At 46.0% G+C, this 19037-nt stretch overlaps 1 protein-coding gene across 50 annotated transcripts in view; it reads right to left on the bottom strand.

Moving 5' to 3' along the window:
* kifap3a (kinesin-associated protein 3a) overlaps window positions 1-12291 on the bottom strand; it is a 47435-nt gene extending 35144 nt beyond the window's left edge. For all 50 annotated transcript variants that reach the window (XM_052463511.1, XM_052463513.1, XM_052463521.1 and 47 more), the window contains exons 1-11: window positions 12108-12291; window positions 11430-11561; window positions 10224-10366; window positions 10045-10097; window positions 9703-9844; window positions 8738-8837; window positions 7966-8090; window positions 7586-7684; window positions 6092-6270; window positions 4847-5009; window positions 2120-2220 (exon numbers count right to left, since the gene is read on the bottom strand). In XM_052463511.1, coding sequence (XP_052319471.1) covers window positions 2120-2220; window positions 4847-5009; window positions 6092-6270; window positions 7586-7684; window positions 7966-8090; window positions 8738-8837; window positions 9703-9844; window positions 10045-10097; window positions 10224-10366; window positions 11430-11561; window positions 12108-12148 — 1278 coding nt within the window. In that variant the 5' untranslated portion in view covers window positions 12149-12291. The remainder of the gene's footprint in view (window positions 1-2119; window positions 2221-4846; window positions 5010-6091; window positions 6271-7585; window positions 7685-7965; window positions 8091-8737; window positions 8838-9702; window positions 9845-10044; window positions 10098-10223; window positions 10367-11429; window positions 11562-12107) is intronic.
* Between the last annotated feature and the right edge of the window lie 6746 nt (window positions 12292-19037).

The raw sequence follows: 19037 nt of genomic DNA, 5'->3' as shown, positions 1-19037 counted from the left end.
TCACTGCAGTCCACCCCTCATGATCTAATCCCTCCTGCCCTCTACCCCCTCACTATCACCCAACCCCTCCCTCCCCTCCAGGCCCCTGGGTCAGGCCTGGTAGAGAGGAGAAGAGCTCCTCCTGGTCTCACCTAGAGAGGAGAAGAGCTCCCCCTGGGCCTGGTAGAGAGGAGAAGAGGGGGGTCAGGCCTGCCTGGTAGAGAGGAGAAGAGCTGGGTCAGGCCTGCCTGGTAGAGAGGAGAAGAGCTGGGTCAGGCCTGCCTGGTAGAGAGGAGAAGAGCTGGGTCAGGCCTGCCTGGTAGAGAGGAGAAGAGCTGGGTCAGGCCTGGTAGAGAGGAGAAGAGCTGGGTCAGGCCTGCCTGGTAGAGAGGAGAAGAGCTGGGTCAGGCCTGCCTGGTAGAGAGGAGAAGAGCTGGGTCAGGCCTGCCTGGTAGAGAGGAGAAGAGCTGGGTCAGGCCTGCCTGGTAGAGAGGAGAAGAGCTGGGTCAGGCCTGCTGGTAGAGAGGAGAAGAGCTGGGTCAGGTCAGGCCTGGTAGAGAGGAGAAGAGCTGGGTCAGGCCTGCCTGGTAGAGAGGAGAAGAGCTGGGTCAGGCCTGCCTGGTAGAGAGGAGAAGAGCTGGGTCAGGCCTGCCTGTAGAGAGGAGAAGAGCTAGGTCAGGCCTGGTAGAGAGGAGAAGAGCTGGGTCAGGCCTGGTAGAGAGGAGAAGAGCTGGGTCAGGCCTGGTAGAGAGGAGAAGAGCTGGGTCAGGCCTGGTAGAGAGGAGAAGAGCTGGGTCAGGCCTGGTAGAGAGGAGAAGAGCTGGGTCAGGCCTGGTAGAGAGGAGAAGAGCTGGGTCAGGCCTGGTAGAGAGGAGAAGAGCTGGGTCAGGCCTGGTAGAGAGGAGAAGAGCTAGGTCAGGCCTGCCTGGTAGAGAGGAGAAGAGCTGGGTCAGGCCTGCCTGGTAGAGAGGAGAAGAGCTAGGTCAGGCCTGCCTGGTAGAGAGGAGAAGAGCTGGGTCAGGCCTGGTAGAGAGGAGAAGAGCTGGGTCAGGCCTGGTAGAGAGGAGAAGAGCTAGGTCAGGCCTGGTAGAGAGGAGAAGAGTCAAGAGAAGAGCTGGGTCAGGCCTGAGCTCGGTCAGGCCTGGTAGAGAGGAGAAGAGCTGGGTCAGGCCTGGTAGAGAGGAGAAGAGCTGGGTCAGGAGAGAAGAGCTGGGTCAGGCCTGGTAGAAGAAGAGCTGGGTCAGGGGAGGGAAGGATATGCCTTGAGATGGCCTGGTAGAGAGGAAAGAGCAGGTCAGGCCTGGTAGAAAAAATAGGTAGCCTTGTCAGCCTGCCTGGTGAGGAGAAACCTGTCCAGAAGAGAGGGAGGCCTGCCTGGTAGAGAGGGAAGATGGTGAGTCAGGGCCTGGTAGAGAGAGGGGTAGGGGAGGGAAGCTGGATAGGCCTGGTGAGATGGCCAAAGAGCAAGGGCAAAAAAAGACCATCCCTAGAGGGGAGGGGGTTAGAGGGCCTGGGGTCAAAGGTCTATTTCCGGTCATGCTGCTACCCAGCATCCTTTCTGACACTCCGACCCCGCAGGGCAGATCTACTGGCGACACGAACCACTACACAAACAACCCTGTTTATGAGCATCTGGCCCGCATTTACACCCAATCTTACAATACAAACAGAATAAACATTTCAGTAATCTGTAAAAGATTGACAGGAAATCAGACATAACATAATCAATATGACATCTCCTCAAATCCATTCTGACATCACTCAAATGTTGAACACTCAAAATCAATTTTCTAGATACAGCGCTCCAATTAGTAAAAAGAAAAAAGTGGTATGAATAAATGGAGCTTTCATCACAGTGAGAGTGAAGGCTGGTCAGCTGTCCTCCGGTGTTTGGGTGCAGATGTACTGCGTCCCCCTCTCTCTCCATCCCGCTCTTTCTCTCTCCATTCTTCCCACTCTCACAAGCACTCTCTTTCTCTGTCCATCCTCCCCTCTGTCCATCCATCCCCGGCTCTCCATCTATCCCTCTCCACCCCTCCCTCTCTCTCTCTCTCATGAATAATTCCAGGGTTGTTAGCCTCGATGCTAATGCTGTCTGGTCTGCAGCCCTGGCCCCTGGGTGTACATTACCCAGTCTTACCTGTGGTATGCAGTTTGTGTAGGCAAACATGGACTTGAATCGGTCATCCACACTGATGTGGTACAGAATGCACATACACAGCTGTCCCTGCTTCTCGTCAGCTGGAACATAAACAGAGAGAGAGAGAGAAGAGAAGCAAAGAGACAGAGAGACATAGACAGAGAGAGAGAGACATAGACAGAGAGACATAGACGAGAAGCACAGAGACCGAGAGACGTAGACAGAGACAGAGACAGAGAGAGAGAGAAGCACAGAGACAGAGAGACAAACAGAGAGAGAGACGTAGACAGAGAGAGAGACAGAGACAGACAGAGAGAGAGAGAAGAGAAGCACAGAGACAGAGAGACATAAACAGAGAGACAGACAGAGAGAGAGACAGAGGTAAATTAATAAATGAATGAGGAGCTATAGACTTACATTCTGCTTCATGGGACGAGACTAGTGTGCGACACACACATCCACTACAATACAGGTTAAATAACATACAGTTAACCACCACTCTAAAACGATATGGTTTAGTAGTAGAAAAGCTAGCTATGCAAAGACAATGAAAACATTTTCTTATTGCAGGTTTATAGGAGGTTATTTTACAGCAGTCTGAAGGACGTGGCTCTGACTCTGTGTTAAACTGTCAGGTAGCTCTGCTCTCTCAGAGTGTTTAGGAGTTTGACCCAAACCACTGCAGGGCAAATGCAGGCCTCTCCAGAGAGGCAGCTAACTAACACCATGGAGTCACTGAAACGTCTGAGGACCTAAGTAGTTTTAAGACTGGTCTGTAGAGGTAGAGGGGCCGACCACATTGAGTCAGAACAGAACTAGCGATGGTGAGACCACTGATCTGACAGAGCAGAGCAACCCAGTCCAGTACTAACTGGTCCTAAGCCGTGGTCAGGGATCATGCAGGGAAGGCAGCCTACTGGAACCAGATGGGCTCACTGAACTGCTGGAAACAAGGGAAAAGAGACGGCTTGGAGGTTTCATTGGGAAAACAGGAGGAAGCATCAATTTTACTGCCTTTAATAAAGCTACGCTGCTCAGGCCTTTGCAGTGCCACGATTGGCATAAACATGTGCTTCTCATTAGTGTTGCCCTCAACCTATACACACTCACACTCATCTGACCTGGCAAACTCCCTCACTACACCGGTAGAAACATGGAGGATCCTTTATGGAGAAAGAGAGAGACCCCATTAAAAATGTTCAAAACACCACTAGAGCCCCAGTGAAAGAAAGAGTGGGGAGCTGTTAAGAATTATCTAGAGTGTTCAGAGGCAGTTAGTGGGAGAGCTAAACTCCAATTACACCCTGTTCTGATTTAAAACCACTCAACCTTGATAAAATCACACCGCCATGCATTAGTGGTCTCTGGGGCAGTTTTGTGGACCGTATACTATTGTTGTTAGTACAATGTATTGAGTAAATAAGAATACTGGTTCAATCTTCAAAGAAAAAAAAAAACATAAAGAAAATGTCCCTTCAATAGTCAATCAGTGCAATGGAATGATTCTGGAATAAATAAGGAGCATTTTCTTGACTGTAAAATGTGGTACCTCAGCAGCACCCATGACAGATAGTCACGTCAACAACAAAGAGTCAGTGGTCAGGTGAAGGGTTGAAAGGATTGAGATGTCGTAGTTGGTCCTAAATCCTGCTTGAGATGGAGGGATCAGGAGGAAGGTGAAGAGGAGGAGTAACCCACACTTCACCCTTTCATCTTATCAGCCCAGGTTGGGAAACCATAGCGGGGGCTGATGGGACAGGGATCAGAGGGATGGCAGACGTCACCTCACACCCTCACAGCAGAACAGAGCAGAGAAGACAGGTTATCTCTCTGGAGATAAGAGGAGCATCTCTGGACACAAACATAGAGGCAAGGACACCACATCACAGAGGCTAGAGGATGATTAATAAGGCCTCGATTCTTCTGAGATTGAAATCACACGCGTGCATGCTCGCTCGCGCACACGCACACACACACACACACACACACACACACACACACACACACACACACTCTCTCTCTCTCTAAAATCAGCACAGGAGGTTGGTGGCATCTTGGGGAGGACGGACTCGTGGTATTGACTGGAGCGGAATGATGTCAAATACATCTAACACATGGTTTCCATAGTTTGCCATTCCATTCCATTCACGCTCCGTTTCAGCCATTATTATGAGCCGTCCTCCCCTCAGCAGCCTCCACTGAAAATGAGATATATTCAGCTATGTTTAGCCTAAGCGTGGACAGGACGTGCGCCTGTACATGATGTGTGTATGCGTAGGTGCGCGCGCACATGTGTATGTCTCATTCTAAAAGAAAAGAAAGAAAATCCCTCCCAAATCTCTGTAGACCCCTCCTCAGCCTCTCCGGCCGGCTCCTACAAAAACAACATTTATGCTGGGGCCCAGAGTGTTATTCTAACAAATATATTATATTAATTATGCAAGTTACCCGACCCTCCCTGGAGAGGCTTCAAAGGGCCCATCACAGATGCTCCCAGCCGTGCCACATGACCCCCTGGATGAGCTAAAGCACCAATCACACACTGGATCTTGTTTCAGGAAGTCATTTTTCTAATGGCCACCAGAGCCAGAACCAGCCTCGCTGTGTCCACAGCTCTACAACAGCCTGCACCTGCACACACTGACACACACTTACTTAGACATACTGAAACGCACACACAAACATACACACTCTCAAACACACACAGGGAGTTGTGTCTGTCAGTACCTAGCATTAAGGAGAGTTTGTGGATGAGTCCAGCCTGAACCATCTGGCTGCGGAGGCCTGTGTCAAAGGAGAGGTTGAGGAGCAGACGCAGGGTAGTGTTCAGTAGGTTCTCATGATGACAGGCCAGCAGCCTGGCCAGTTTCTCCACCGCATGAGTCTCTGCCTGAACACCAGGGAAAAGCCTAGTTACTCAACACATCGCGGTAGAAAGTACACCTCTACACAGCCTAAAGTCTCATCTGACACAATGGCATGCCCCAGAGTAATCTTCTGCTCTACACTCACTAAAGTCTGTACTAGAAGACATTTAAAAAAAATACTCTTACCCAAACAAAATGTAAACCATTAGAGATGACCTCAATCGGAGGACCTGCGACTTCGCATGTATTTTCCTCACCATGTTGAGACTCCTGGCCTTTATTGCTTCTCCTTCGTTCCTTGCATTCCTCCCCCTCTCTATCCCCTCTCCCTCTTCTCTATCCCCTCTCCCTCTCTCTACCCTCTCTCTCCCCTCTCTATCCCTCTTCTCTATCCCTCTTCTCTATCCCCTCTTCTCTATCCCCTCTTCTCTATCCCTCTTCTCTATCCCCTCTTCTCTATCCCCTCTTCTCTATCCCCTCTTCTCTATCCCCTCTCCCTCTTCTCTATCCCCTCTCCCTCTCTCTATCCTCTCTATCCCCCTCTCCCCCCCACTCTCCCTCCCTCTCTATCCCACTCTCCCTCCCTCTCTATCCCACTCTCCCTCCCTCTCTATCCCACTCTCCCTCCCTCTCTATCCCCTCTCCCTCCCTCTCTATCCCACTCTCCCTCCCCTCTCTATCCCACTCTCCCTCCCTCTCTATCCCACTCTCCATCCCTCTCTCCATCCCACTCTCCCTCCCTCTCTATCCCACTCTCCCTCCCTCTCTATCCCACTCTCCCTCCCTCTCTATCCCACTCTCCCTCCCTCTCTATCCCACTCTCCCTCCCTCTCTATCCCACTCTCCCTCCCTCTCTATCCCCCTCTCCATCCCACTCTCCATCCCACTCTCCCTCCCTCTCTATCCCACTCTCCCTCCCTCTCTATCCCACTCTCCCTCCCTCTCTATCCCACTCTCTCTCCCTCCCTCTCTATCCCCCTCTCCCTCTCTATCCCCCTCCCTTCCTCTCTATCCCCCTCCCTTCCTCTCTATCCCCCTCCCTTCCTCTCTATCCCCCTCCCTTCCTCTCTATCCCCCTCCCTTCCCCTCTCCCTCCCTCCCTCACCATGTCGTTCTTGTTCTCCAGGAAGATGCTGAGTTTCTTGAGGAAGGAGACCACGAGCACCAGTAGCTCCTCGTCCTCCCGGTCCAGGGTCTTCACCAGCATGTGGACGATGTTCTTGTTCCTCATTTTCAGCTCTGTGCGTGTGTCCTCAGCCAGGTTTAACAACAGGTACAGAGCCACTGGGGAGCACAGGGAGTGGACTTGGGACTTGAGAATTAGATATTGCTCTAACCTGTTATTTCTACGTTATAACCATTGCAAACATTTTTTAAATAGAAATATACTATGTAATAATGTAAATGTAAAAAATATGTGGAATACTATGTAATACTATCACATAATCACCATGTTATTATCATAATAATACATGTAAAAGGAAGTTATACCATGTAATATTGTCATGTTATCACCATGTTATTACCATGTAATAACTGATATACCAAATATACAATGCAATGTAATCACTATGTTATTAATTGTAATATTATTGCTTATTACATCATTGCATTATCAAGCACTAACAGTGCTGCTCAGCACGTCGCTGGCCTTCTGCTCAGCACGTCGCTGGCCTTCTGCTCAGCACATCGCTGGCCTTCTGCTCAGCACATCGCTGGCCTTCTGCTCAGCACATCGCTGGCCTTCTGCTCAGCACATCGCTGGCCTTCACATCACTGGCCTTCTGCTCAACACATCACTGGCCTTCACATCACTGGCCTTCTGCTCAACACGTCATTGGCCTTCACGTCGCTGGCCTTCACGTCGCTGGCCTTCACGTCGCTGGCCTTCACGTCGCTGGCCCTTCTGCTCAACACGTCGCTGGCCTTCTGCTCAGCACGTCGCTGGCCTTCTGCTCAGCACATCGCTGGCCTTCTGCTCAGCACGTCGCTGGCCTTCTGCTCAGCACATCGCTGGCCTTCTGCTCAGCACGTCGCTGGCCTTCTGCTCAGCACATCGCTGGCCTTCTGCTCAGCACATCGCTGGCCTTCACATCACTGGCCTTCTGCTCAACACATCACTGGCCTTCACATCACTGGCCTTCTGCTCAACACGTCGCTGGCCTTCTGCTTCAACACGTCGCTGGCCTTCTGCTCAACACTGGCCTTCGCTGGCGCTTCTGCTCAGCACGTCGCTGGCCTTCTGCTCAGCACGTCGCTGGCCTTCTGCTCAGCACGTCGCTGGCCTTCTGCTCAGCACGTCGCTGGCCTTCTGCTCAGCACGTCGCTGGCCTTCTGCTCAACACGTCGCTGGCCTTCTGCTCAACACGTCGCTGGCCTTCTGCTCAACACGTCGCTGGCCTTCTGCTCAACACGTCGCTGGCCTTCTGCTCAACACGTCACTGGCCTTCTGCTCAACACATCACTGGCCTTCTGCTCAACACATCACTGGCCTTCTGCTCAACACATCACTGGCCTTCTGCTCAACACATCACTGGCCTTCTGCTCAACACATCACTGGCCTTCTGCTAGGCATGGTAATGTACCACTTTTACTGTACCTCGTAGAAGCTGCTCCTGCTTGCTCAGGAGGCCCTGGTATTTCTTCAAGGCTTTCTCATGTTCCTTCTTCACATTCTGGTTGTCAGGGTCCTCTTCATGTGAAAACAGTCAAGGAAGGAGTACTGCTGCTACACTGATCCAATCAACTCACCATAGAGAACTGATATAGTCACATGTTTTATATCAGTCTATTACAACGTCCAAAGAATAACAACTATACATTGCCTTTCCTTCTATACTATGATAATTATGATTATGATTCAAATGAAGAGATATGCCAACACTGAGGACAGCAGAGACCCTGAGGTGTTGACACTCTGTGAAGCAGCAAGGTATTGTAACATCTTTCATGTGACCTTTGACCTTAGCTGAAGGATATAAGCCTTCTTCTTCTTCTGCAGTTCATCCTGCCAGAGGTCGTACCTCTTCAGCTCGTGTTCAGTGATGTTCATACAGAGGGCTCCGATCTTATAGTGGGTCACTAGCCCATGAAACTGGGAGAAACTGGGGATGGGAAGAGGAAAGGTTTACAAGGCTTCCACTTATTCAAAAGTGCACATCGTTCATCATCATGCAACACCTATTTGGACCACAATCGGGAGCTCAGATTGAAATGATCCCATCTCCTGAGAGCTTAGTCCCAAAAGGTTGTGCCAAAATAAAACCTTAAAGCATCGAGTCCAACAGTATCTCTTATCTCCTACTCATAATCAGCCAGACACAAACCAGATCATTGTAAAACCCCAACAGCATAGCACTGCCATGAAGCGAGATCAAGAAAGACTATCAGTTTTCAGAACAGCTTAGATCCGCTCACAACTCAAATCGCTCTTGACATGTAGTTTATATATCATCCTTTCAAGGGTAAGGTTTTGGTCTATGTTGTCATAGTTGTGTGACTTCTGTCAGAACACACACACGAGAGAGAGAGAGACAGAGAGAGAGAGAGAGAGAGAGAGAGAGAGAGAAAAGAGAGGGAAGAAAGAGAGAGAGAGGAAAGAGAGGGAAGAAAGAGAGAGAGAGGAAAGAGAGGGAAGAAAGAGAGAGAAGGAAGAGAGAGAAGGAAGAGAGAGAGAGAGAGAGGAAAGAGAGGGAAGAAAGAGAGAGAGAGAGGAAAGAAAGAGAGGGAAGAAAGAGAGGGAATTGTGTACCTGGAGAAGCAGAAGAAGACGTAGATAATGGTAGTTGCCATGTCAACGCTCTGTTTCCAGTCCTCCCTCAGGACTCTGGCCAGAGCTCCCAGGGCCGTTTCTGACGAGGAGCAGACACACAGTCAGGTTAGAGGGGGGCAAGGAGAAAGGGAAGTGATCGAGGAAGTGGGGAAGGGATTATTTGAAGGAAATGGACAGACTGTTAGGATTGGGAAGGGAAGTATGGAGTAGGGGTGATGGAAAGAGTCAATTAGAGATGACAGTCAGGTTGGGGTTGGAGGTTAAGGTAAGGAACCTGGGTGAATGTAAGGGGTTCCAGGCTCACATGGCTTTGAGCTATGGGTGACCTTCATTGTAAAGACACATATCACGTTGTTCCATTTCCCCTGGTCCTCTCCTCTTTCCTCACTGACCCCAGGTCTCACAGTTCTACCATTATCAACATCTGACCACTTGATGCGTTACGACAAAGTGAACCCGTGATGCATATTGACAGTTACAAATGAAGCCATGCCATCTTCTGACAGTTGTAATGGATGATGGCCTTGTGCTGTTGTGAGAGAAAACAGCTCTGTCATCAGGGAAGGGAATAGGAAGGGCTGGGCTGTGTTTTTCCTATGAATGGGATGGGCTGCCTGCTGAGAGAATGGATTATATCAACCAATAACACTAAGAGTTTGGTTAGCATCTGGCCTGTATAGCTTTCATACACCCAGCAGAGCAGAGTAGGGATGGGTGCAAGTACTCGAGTATAACCAGTAATTGGAACAACAAATAGCATACCGCAAACGTTTTGCCTTCAACCTGGTTTCACGCTTATATGTGAGTATTCGAGTACTCAAAATTACTTTCATGAAAATACTTGAACACAGACATTCTCTAAAATGCCCAGTCCATAGAGCATATGATTACTCTGGGGCATACCATTGTGACAGATGAGGAAGGAACTCAAGGAAGGAGCGTACCATTCTGCAGGAGCTCTTCCAGGTTGTCAGGGTTGCGGGCGAGGTGGAGAATGAGGGTGGCTCCCCTGACCTTCTCTGGGATGTCTTCATACAGCAGCTCCACATAGTCATCTATGCAGTTGATGTTGGCCTCCTCATCCAGCTGACAACAACCCAGATACAGTATGGGTGAGGAATGAGGAGGATTAATAACACAGAAATAATGCAATGAATCATGGTATCAAATACACAGAAATGGACACACACACACTGTCACACACACACACTGTCACACACACACACACACTGTCACACACACACACTGTCACACACACACACACAGATATTTGACGCTCTCCTTACCTCCATCCCCTCAAATGGTGTGAGGTCTCTGGGCGAATGTTTCTCTTGTTTGTCTGTGAGGTGCAGGACAGCACAGCAAGGACACTAGTCAGCATGATGAACGTGTATTTACATAATGAGTCATTCAGCCTGCAACTGCGGCCTGTCAGGACCAGGCGTTACCATGATGTAACCATTACCTGGCTTCTTGCGGTTCTGCAGGTAGAACAGCAGTTGTTCCACCTCTGGAAGTTTAGATGGATGAATGAGCCTGCATTCCTCCACCACCCTGCGAGCCAGGGTGGTGATGTCTGTGTTGGCGTTTAAGCTTTTAAGGCGGATGCTGTGAATAGAAAATACATATTTTGAGCAATTTTCTTAGAAAAAAAAAAAAACCTTCCAATAACTTTTCAATGACTTCATCTTTTGTTAAGGCTAAATCAAATGTTTACAAGCCCTTAACCACAGTGCAGTTCAAGACAGAGTTGAGAAAACATTTACCAAATAAACTAAAGTAAAAAATACAGATCAAGCCCCAAAAATTCAAGCTAAAGCATCATGTAACAGGGTAGGAAATAATAATAATAATAATATATGCCATTTCACAGACGCTTTTATCCAAAGCGACTTACAGTCATGTGTGCATACATTCTACGTATGGGTGGTCCCGGGAATCGAACCCACTACCCTGGCATTACAAGCGCCATGCTCTACCAACTGAGCTACAGAACCACTCTAAATGACCACTATTTTGGTCAGTGTTTCCCCTGGGATTCTACTTCGTGGTGAACATGGTATGTATAAAAGAACCCATTGGACCTGTTCAGTAGTGATGGGCATCGAGTATTTTCTGTGAACCGGCTCATTTAGCTCTATTTTGTAAAAGAGCAGGCTCCCAAACGGTTCTTCGTTCAAAATGCTTAAAAATCTAGAACCATGAAGCAATTGCTAATCTTCAATGTAAAGACCAAAATGTAGGCTACCATTATGCCTGATCGTGAAATGCGATTTCAAATACATTTTCACCTGGCCAATGTATTAGATAATCTGCCAAAAAAAGTACGTTTTATTGTTCCGCACTGATTTTTTTTTTTAGCGTGGACAAGATTTGACGCGCTCTAGCCACTATTGATTGTTTATGCAATTAGGATTGATTTAATTTGTCATTTATCTACAGGAAAACTAAAAAAGCAGTAGTAGCAGTATGCAAATCAGGGAGCCAAATGAACGGTTCTTTCGCCGATGTAATTCGGTTCCCGACGTTCACCAAAAAGATCCGTTCGTTTGCGAACGACCCATTACTACTTACTGTGCAGGTGAGAGTGACTGGAAAAACAACAACTTCAACGCTAATCTAATTTTCGTAGGTAATTCGCTAACGTTACATTAGACCCATGCTTAGCTACATTTTCTGACACTCCTTGCGTTCTCCAACCATCGGGTCCCCCATTTCGCCGAGGATAGTCGCCTCCACCTCATACTGAACAACGAGGGCTTTCTCTGTCGGGTGGACATCCAAACTCCCCCGTTTTACTTTCCTATGGATGGAGAGAAATGACCAGGCAATTGATAATGATGATGAAGATCTGGATGATAAACCTGTTTTGATTTACAACATTCAATTCCAACAACCAAATCATTAGACACTACTAGACAGTAAGCTTGAATACCTCAAAACACACTGCCATCAGACACACACAAGTGCAACACCTATCGCGCCTTTACACAAAAAACATGAAGACATGGCTAAAGACCAATCAGACTTGTGAACATAATCCCTAGCTGTTTATCGCCGCTTTCCGTGTCTGTAGCTTGTCCTGTGTTGCTCTGTTGGTGCTCATTGTTTGTATGTATTGTCATTTTTTTAATAACCTGCTCATGGACTGCTAAAACCGGCACTTTTACTTAAACGTTGATTAATGTGAACTGTCCCTGTAAAGAATGCACTCAAAATACACCAAGTATGTATTTAAAAAATAATAATTTAAAAATACATTATGAGCCACGACGTCACATATCAGTCACAGCTGATTGTCAAAACATCAGCATCTGTTTTCTAGCCACAGCTGGCTAGCTAACGTTACCTTTTCAAGTACCGTGCATCTTCTGCCTGCAGTTTGTCCATTTCGGGAATTATGGAAAACTCACATTTAATTTGATTTCACTGTAAATGTAAACAAAACGTCTGAATTGTCAAACGGTTTCCTAGCTAAAATTGAGAACTCTCATCGTTTATAATCTTGCTGTTGCTAGGGTGAGACTCCCTTCCCAGCATGCAAAGCAGCAAATGCATAGAACGTTGAAATGTCGGCCAGAGAGCACCCTACCGCCATCTGTAGGTCTGGAGGAGAACTGTGTATAATGGGTTTAGCAGATCTATTGTCCAGAGTTCAGAAGTGTTGTCCCAGGGACCTAATGCAGGAACAACATGACATCAATCATGCGGTCTCTGTTATGACATAGTCAGATTCTGCAATTTCACTATTTTGTTGGACTTGGTTTAGTGCTTTCCTATCAGGAACCATTTTAATTGTTGAAATTATACGTTTCAGTAATTTAGCAGATGCTCTTATCTAGAGCGACTTACATAAGCTATTATGTTTAAGTGCTTTGCTCAAGGGCACAGATTGTTCACCTAGTCGGTTCGGTTACTGGCCCAGCACTCTTAACCACTAGGCTACCTGCCACCATTCCAATCGGAGACCCTCTTTCTTGGAACCAGCAAGTGATCAATTTTCAAACCTTTTCTATTCTGCCTTGAGACTATTCAAATCAAATGTATTTATATAGCCCTTCTTACATCAGCTGATATCTCAAAGTGCTGTACAGAAACCCAGTCTAAAACCCCAAACAGCAAGCAATGCAAGTGTAGAAGCACGGTTGTGATTGATTGGTAGGCTGTTTTAGACTGTCTTTTTATAGTGCTGTAGCAAACATGATGGATGTCCCAATAGAAGAGAAGAGTCTGGTATCTAAGGTCACAGGGTCAGGTGACATTGACTATGGACCTTACAGGTCAGGGTGTAAATATGTGAACTTTCCCTTGAGTTCACTGGCTAAACATTATTTAGGCCTAACAGCTCAGTACTAGGGACAATTCATTTAAAGTAAACTAAAATATATTAAAATGTCTTAATTTATTTATATCAATTTCCTTATGTGACTATTGCACTGAAATGGATGCCTCCAACCCTGTTTAAGATACACTGTATAACAATTCAACAGTCTGAAAGTAGTCCACAGATAATCAATAATGATTGCACATAGTGTATGAAGGGTACAGAAAGCATGTGAGATATAGTTGAGATACACTGCAAGCCCTATATCACCTCAACAGTCTGAATTGGCATACAGTCTGTAGTCAACAGGTCATTAATATTGACAGCACATGTCTTTAAGGGACAGAAAGTTGTATTACCCAATTTGCACTTTTCACTCAAAAGTGAATTTGCTTGTCAGAGCAACATTTTAAGCTAGCCTTCCAAAGTGACGGGTGATGTCATCACTCTCAAATTAGAATGCGTCTCATGGCGGGCACATAACTGTTTTCTGGTTGTAATAGAATGTACTGGGCATTGCGCTACACTAGATATTTTACTGTGAAGTAATCCATGTTTTGAAGTGTTTGCGTGAAAGGAGGGACTATAGTTTCCCAATGTGCTGTAATAAGGTTATGTGCTGGGCGACACTGTAAAATCTATGTAGTAGAGTATTTAAGGAGGAGTCTTTGATACTGTTGATCATGCAGGCATTCTCATAGGATTGGCCATGGAGTCATTCCATGGCATTTGGACCACCATCTCAGTGTTCTGAAATCGTTTCTGTAGTTAGAAACAAGAAAGATTGGCATTCCTGAAACATTATTTTGTTGAAATTTAATTTGATCTCAGAGATATTAAGATAATTGATTGCACCCAAATTGGCCATTTTAATTCATCGGATTCAAATAATATTCAATAAATATAGTAGACTACCCAACATCCAATTTGGACGAAACTATACATTCATAGGATTTATTATAGAATTCAGATAATATTCAATAAATTTAGTTTCACATTATACCCCAACAACCAATATACAGTATCAGTTCTTTATGTATGACAAGTAATATGAAGCTGTGGCTTGGAGTATTGCTTCTCCATACTAAGTAATGTATTCCCTGTGAATCTGGTGATGGTTTTTTTCTCCCCTGTCCAGAGAAAAGAGTAATTGAAGTCACCTGCATTATCTACCATAAAGTATTGTGGAAGTATCGGGTTTTGACAACTAGATGCCGCTGTTCCTGCTATACCGTCACACTTTTTTAAAATCCATTTTGCTGGTATCTTGTGTTTTATTAAATAGATCACAACATTTCCTTTGCAACTTTGGGTAGAAACCCAATAGATTTAGCTCATGATCATCCTCACAATTCAAGCCAGTCCTCCATGAAAGCAAAGTTTGTCCTTCCTTTACTCTTAATCTGTGTGCATGAAACAGCCCCCTTGTATGTGTGGTTTATTCCCTTCAAAAAAGGTCTGGATTACTTACTGATAGACCATTTTTGTTGAAGAAACAAACCATCAGAGTGGCGGGAAGCCTAGTGGTCAGAGTGTTGGGCCAGATCGAATCCCCGAGCTGACAACGTAAAAATCTGTTCTTCTGCCACTGAACAAGGCCACCATTGTAAATAAGAATTTGTTCTTAACTGACTTGCCTAGTAAAATAAAAAATAGGCTACATCAGTTTCAATGTTATGTTCTTCAATGGTAAACGGCCCAAACATTTACTGTTTTGCAGTGGTAATGGTACTACTGTAGGTCCTAGCCCATTTCTCCATCAAAAGTTTTGAGTCTTCATGTGAGAAAGCTACCACTTATTGGACTATTCAAATCAAACCAAATCAAATGGTTTGGTCACATACACATGGTTAGCAGATGTTAATGTGAGTGTAGTAAAATGCTTGTGCTTCTAGTTCCGACCGTGCAGTAAAATCTAACAAGTAATCTAACAAATTCACAACAACTACCTTATACACAAATGTAAAGGGAAGAATGATAATACATACATATAAATATATGGATGAGCGATGGCCGAACGGCATAGACAAGATGCAGTAGATGGTGTAGAATACAGTATATATACACATGAGATTAATAATGTAGGATATGTAAACATTATTATAGTGGCATCATTTAAAGTGACACGTGATACCTTTATTAAGTCTGTTTATTTAAGTGGCCAGAGATTTGAGTCTGTATATTGGCAGCAGCCTGTCTGTGATAGTGATGGCGGTTTAACAGTCTGATGGTCTTGAGATAGAAGCTGTTTTTCAGTCTCTCGGTCCTAGCTTTGATGCACCTGTACTGACCTCGCCTTCTGGATGATAGCGGGGTGAACAGGCATTGGCTCAGGTGGTTGTTGTCCTTGATGATCTTTATGGCCTTCCTGTGACGTAGGTGGTGTAGGTGTCCTGGAGGGCAGGTAGTTTGCCCCTGGTGATGCTTTGTGCAGACCTCACTACCCTCTGGAGAGCCTTACGGTTGAGGGCGGAGCAGTTGCCGTACCGGTGATACAGCCTGGCAGGATGCCCTCGATTGTGCATCTGTAAAAATCTGTCAGCGTTTTAGATGACAAGCCAAATTTCTTCAGCCTCCTGAGGTTGAAGAGGCGCTGTTGCGCCTTCTTCCCCACGCTGTCTGTGTGGGTGGACCATTTCAGTTTGTTCGTGATTTTTACGCAGAGGAACTTAAAACTTTCCACCTCCTCCACTACTGTCACATCGATGTGGATAGGGCGGTGCTCCCTCTGCTGTTTCCTGAAGTCCACGATCACCTCCTTTGTTTTGTTGACGTTGAGTGAGAGGTTATTTTCCAGGCCTACCACTGTGGTGTCGTCTGAAAACTTGATGATTGAGTTGGGTTGAAACATTAGGTTGCTAAGAGATGGACAAACTGAATCGCTTTCATGGAGGACTGGCTTAAATTGTGAGGATAAGCCAAATCTATTGGTTTTCTACCCAATGTTGCAAAGGAAATGTTGTGATCTATTTAATAAACCATCGAAATGGATGTGTGGTGGCTTAGTTGGAACACCTGCATCTAGTGGTCAAACTCAGGTACTTTCACACTACTTTAATAATAATAATAATATAATACTTTAAGGTAAATAATGCAAGCGAATGGAATTACTAATTTCTCTGAATAGAAAAAAAAACATCTCGAGACATTATTACATTGTATGAAAAAACAATACTACAATCAATCAAATCAAATGTATTTATAAAGCCCTTCTTACATCAGCTGATGTCACAAAGTGCTGTACAGAAACCCAGCCTAAAATCCCAAACAGCAAGCAATGCAGGTGTAGAAGCATGGTGGCAAGGAAAAACTCCCTAGAAAGGCCAGAACCTAGGAAGAAACCTAAAGAGGAACCAGGCTATGAGGGGTGGCCAGTCCTCTTCTGGCTGTGCCGGGTGGAGATTATAACAGAACATGGCCAAGATGTTCAAATGTTCATAGATGACCAGCATGGTCAAATAATAATAATCACAGTGGTTGTAGAGGGTGCAACAGGTCAGCACGTCAGGAGTAAATGTCAGTTGGCTCTTCATAGCCGATCATTCAGAGTATCTCTACCGCTCCTGCTGTCTTCTGCACGTCCGGTGAACAGGTCAGGGTTCCATAGCTGCAGGCAGAATAGTTGAAACTGGAGCCGCAGCACGACCAGGTGGACTGGGGACAGCAAGGAGTCATCAGGCCAGGTAGTCCTGAGGCATGGTCCTAGGGCTCAGGTCCGAGAGAAAGAAAGAAAGAAAGAAAGAAAGAGGGAAAGAAAGAGAGAAAAAGAGAGAGCATACTTAAATTCACTCAGGACACCGGATAAGACAGGAGAAATACTCCAGATATTACAGACTGACCCTAGCCCCCCGACACAAACTATTGCAGCATAAATACTGGAGGCTTAGACAGGAGGGGTCGGGAGAGACTGTGGCCCCGTCCGACGATACCCCCGGACAGGGCCAAACAGGCAGGATATAACCCCACCCACTTTGCCAAAGCACCGCCCCCACACCAGTAGAGGGATATCTCCAACCAACCATCCTGAGACAAGGCCGAGTATAGCCCACAAAGATCTCCCCCACGGCACAACCCGGGGGGGAGGGGCGCCAACCCAGACAGGAAGATCATGTCAGTGACTCAACCTACTCAAGTGATGCACCCCTCCTAGGGATGGCATGGAAGAGCACCAGTAAGCCAGTGACTCAGCCCCTGGAATAGGGTTTGAGGCAGAGAATCCCAGTGGAGAGAGGGGAACCGGCCAGGCAGAGACATCAAGGGCGGTTCGTTGCTCCAGAGCCTTTCCGTTCACCTTCACACTCCTGGGCCAGACTACGCTCAATGATAGGACCTTACTGAAGAGATGAGTCTTCAATAAAGACTTAAAAGTTGAGACCGAGTTTGCGTCTCTCACATGGGTAGGCAGACCATTCCATAAAAATGGAGCTCTATAGGAGAAAGCCCTGCCTCCAACTGATTGCTTAGAAATTCTAGGGACAGTAAGGAGGCCTGCGTCTTGTGACCGTAGCGTACGTGTAGGTATGTACGGCAGGACCAAATCAGAGAGACAGGTAGGAGCAAGCCCATGTAATGCTTTGTATGTTAGCAGTAAAACCTTGAAATCAGCCTTTGCCTTAAAAGGAAGCCAGTGTAGAGAGGCTAACACTGGAGTAATATGATCACATTTTTTGGTTCTAACTTTATCAGGTTAGCCGGAAAGTAGACAGCAGTGATTGCAGTAGTCTAACCTAGAAGTGGCAAAAGCATGGATACATTTGTCTGCATCATTTTTGGACAGAAAGTTTCTGATTTTTGCAATGTTATATAGATGGAAAAAGCTGTCCTTGAAACAGTCTTAATATGTTCGTCAAAAGAGAGATCAGGGTCCAGAGTAACGCAGAGATCCTTCACAGTTTTATTTGAGACGACTGTACAACCATCAAGATGAATTGTCAGATTCATTAGAAGATCTCTTTGTTACAAGCCCCAGCTTCATACAGTTGCTTAAACATAGAGAACTGATCATGTATACTGGTTGCTGGGGTGGGACGGGTGTGGGGGGGTTCGTGAGTGGGTTTGATTTTTTTCCTCATGTCTTACTCATTGGTAGGAAGAAGTTTGTTCCAAATTGGATGTTGGGTAGTCTACTATATTTATTGAATATTATCTGACTTCTATTAATTGAAAGATTTGGGTGCAATCAATTAGCTTAATTTCTCAGAGATCTAATTATATTTAAACAAAATAATGTTTCAGGAATGCTAATCATATCTGTTACTAACTACAGAAACAATTGCAGAACAATCTGAGATGGTCGGTGTTGAAATCCTCTTTCTGGTGCTTCTTGAGATGTAACGACCCCATGGAGACTTGTGCTGTTTCTGGTCTCCTCCAGAGAGCATGGTACATCAACATCCAGGTCGTTAAAGGCTGTGTACGATGACCACACAGTTTGTGTGTGTACAGTACGTGAACACTCACAAGGGCTTCTTTTTGTGATCTGAAATGTTGATTGAGCGTAGTGACATAGTGGCACGTACGCATTGGGGATCTCCCTGGAGACATATGACCAAAGCAGATTCTTGAACCATAAGCCTGACACATATCTGGACCAGAAGTGCAGCGACTACTAAAACTGAGAGGCTAGGGCAAAGCTTCAGCATCTGACTATTTACAGACTGGCCATGCCTTATCATGTGCATAGGCACAGCTAAGTCCAAATGTCTCCATTCAACGCTTTAAATAGGTAGAAATATTCACATGTTGTTGAGTGAATGCATGCATGGTCTACCATACGTTTTGCAGACCTATCACTTTGTAACTTAGGCATCCAAAGACAAGAACACTGTGGCTATGCATAGATACAAACATGAGAAGACTGCTAAAAATAACTGCTACATTATATGGCTGTAAGGGGCAGGGAGAACGTATCTTGTGTGCTGCTGGTATTTGTGGGTTGAAAGCTCGGATGCCACT

The sequence above is a fragment of the Oncorhynchus keta genome, chromosome 1, assembly GCF_023373465.1.
Source record: "Oncorhynchus keta strain PuntledgeMale-10-30-2019 chromosome 1, Oket_V2, whole genome shotgun sequence".
Classification (NCBI taxonomy): Eukaryota; Metazoa; Chordata; class Actinopteri; order Salmoniformes; family Salmonidae; genus Oncorhynchus; species Oncorhynchus keta.
Note: the sequence above shows the minus strand (reverse complement) of the source record. Positions and strands in the feature narration are given on the sequence as shown.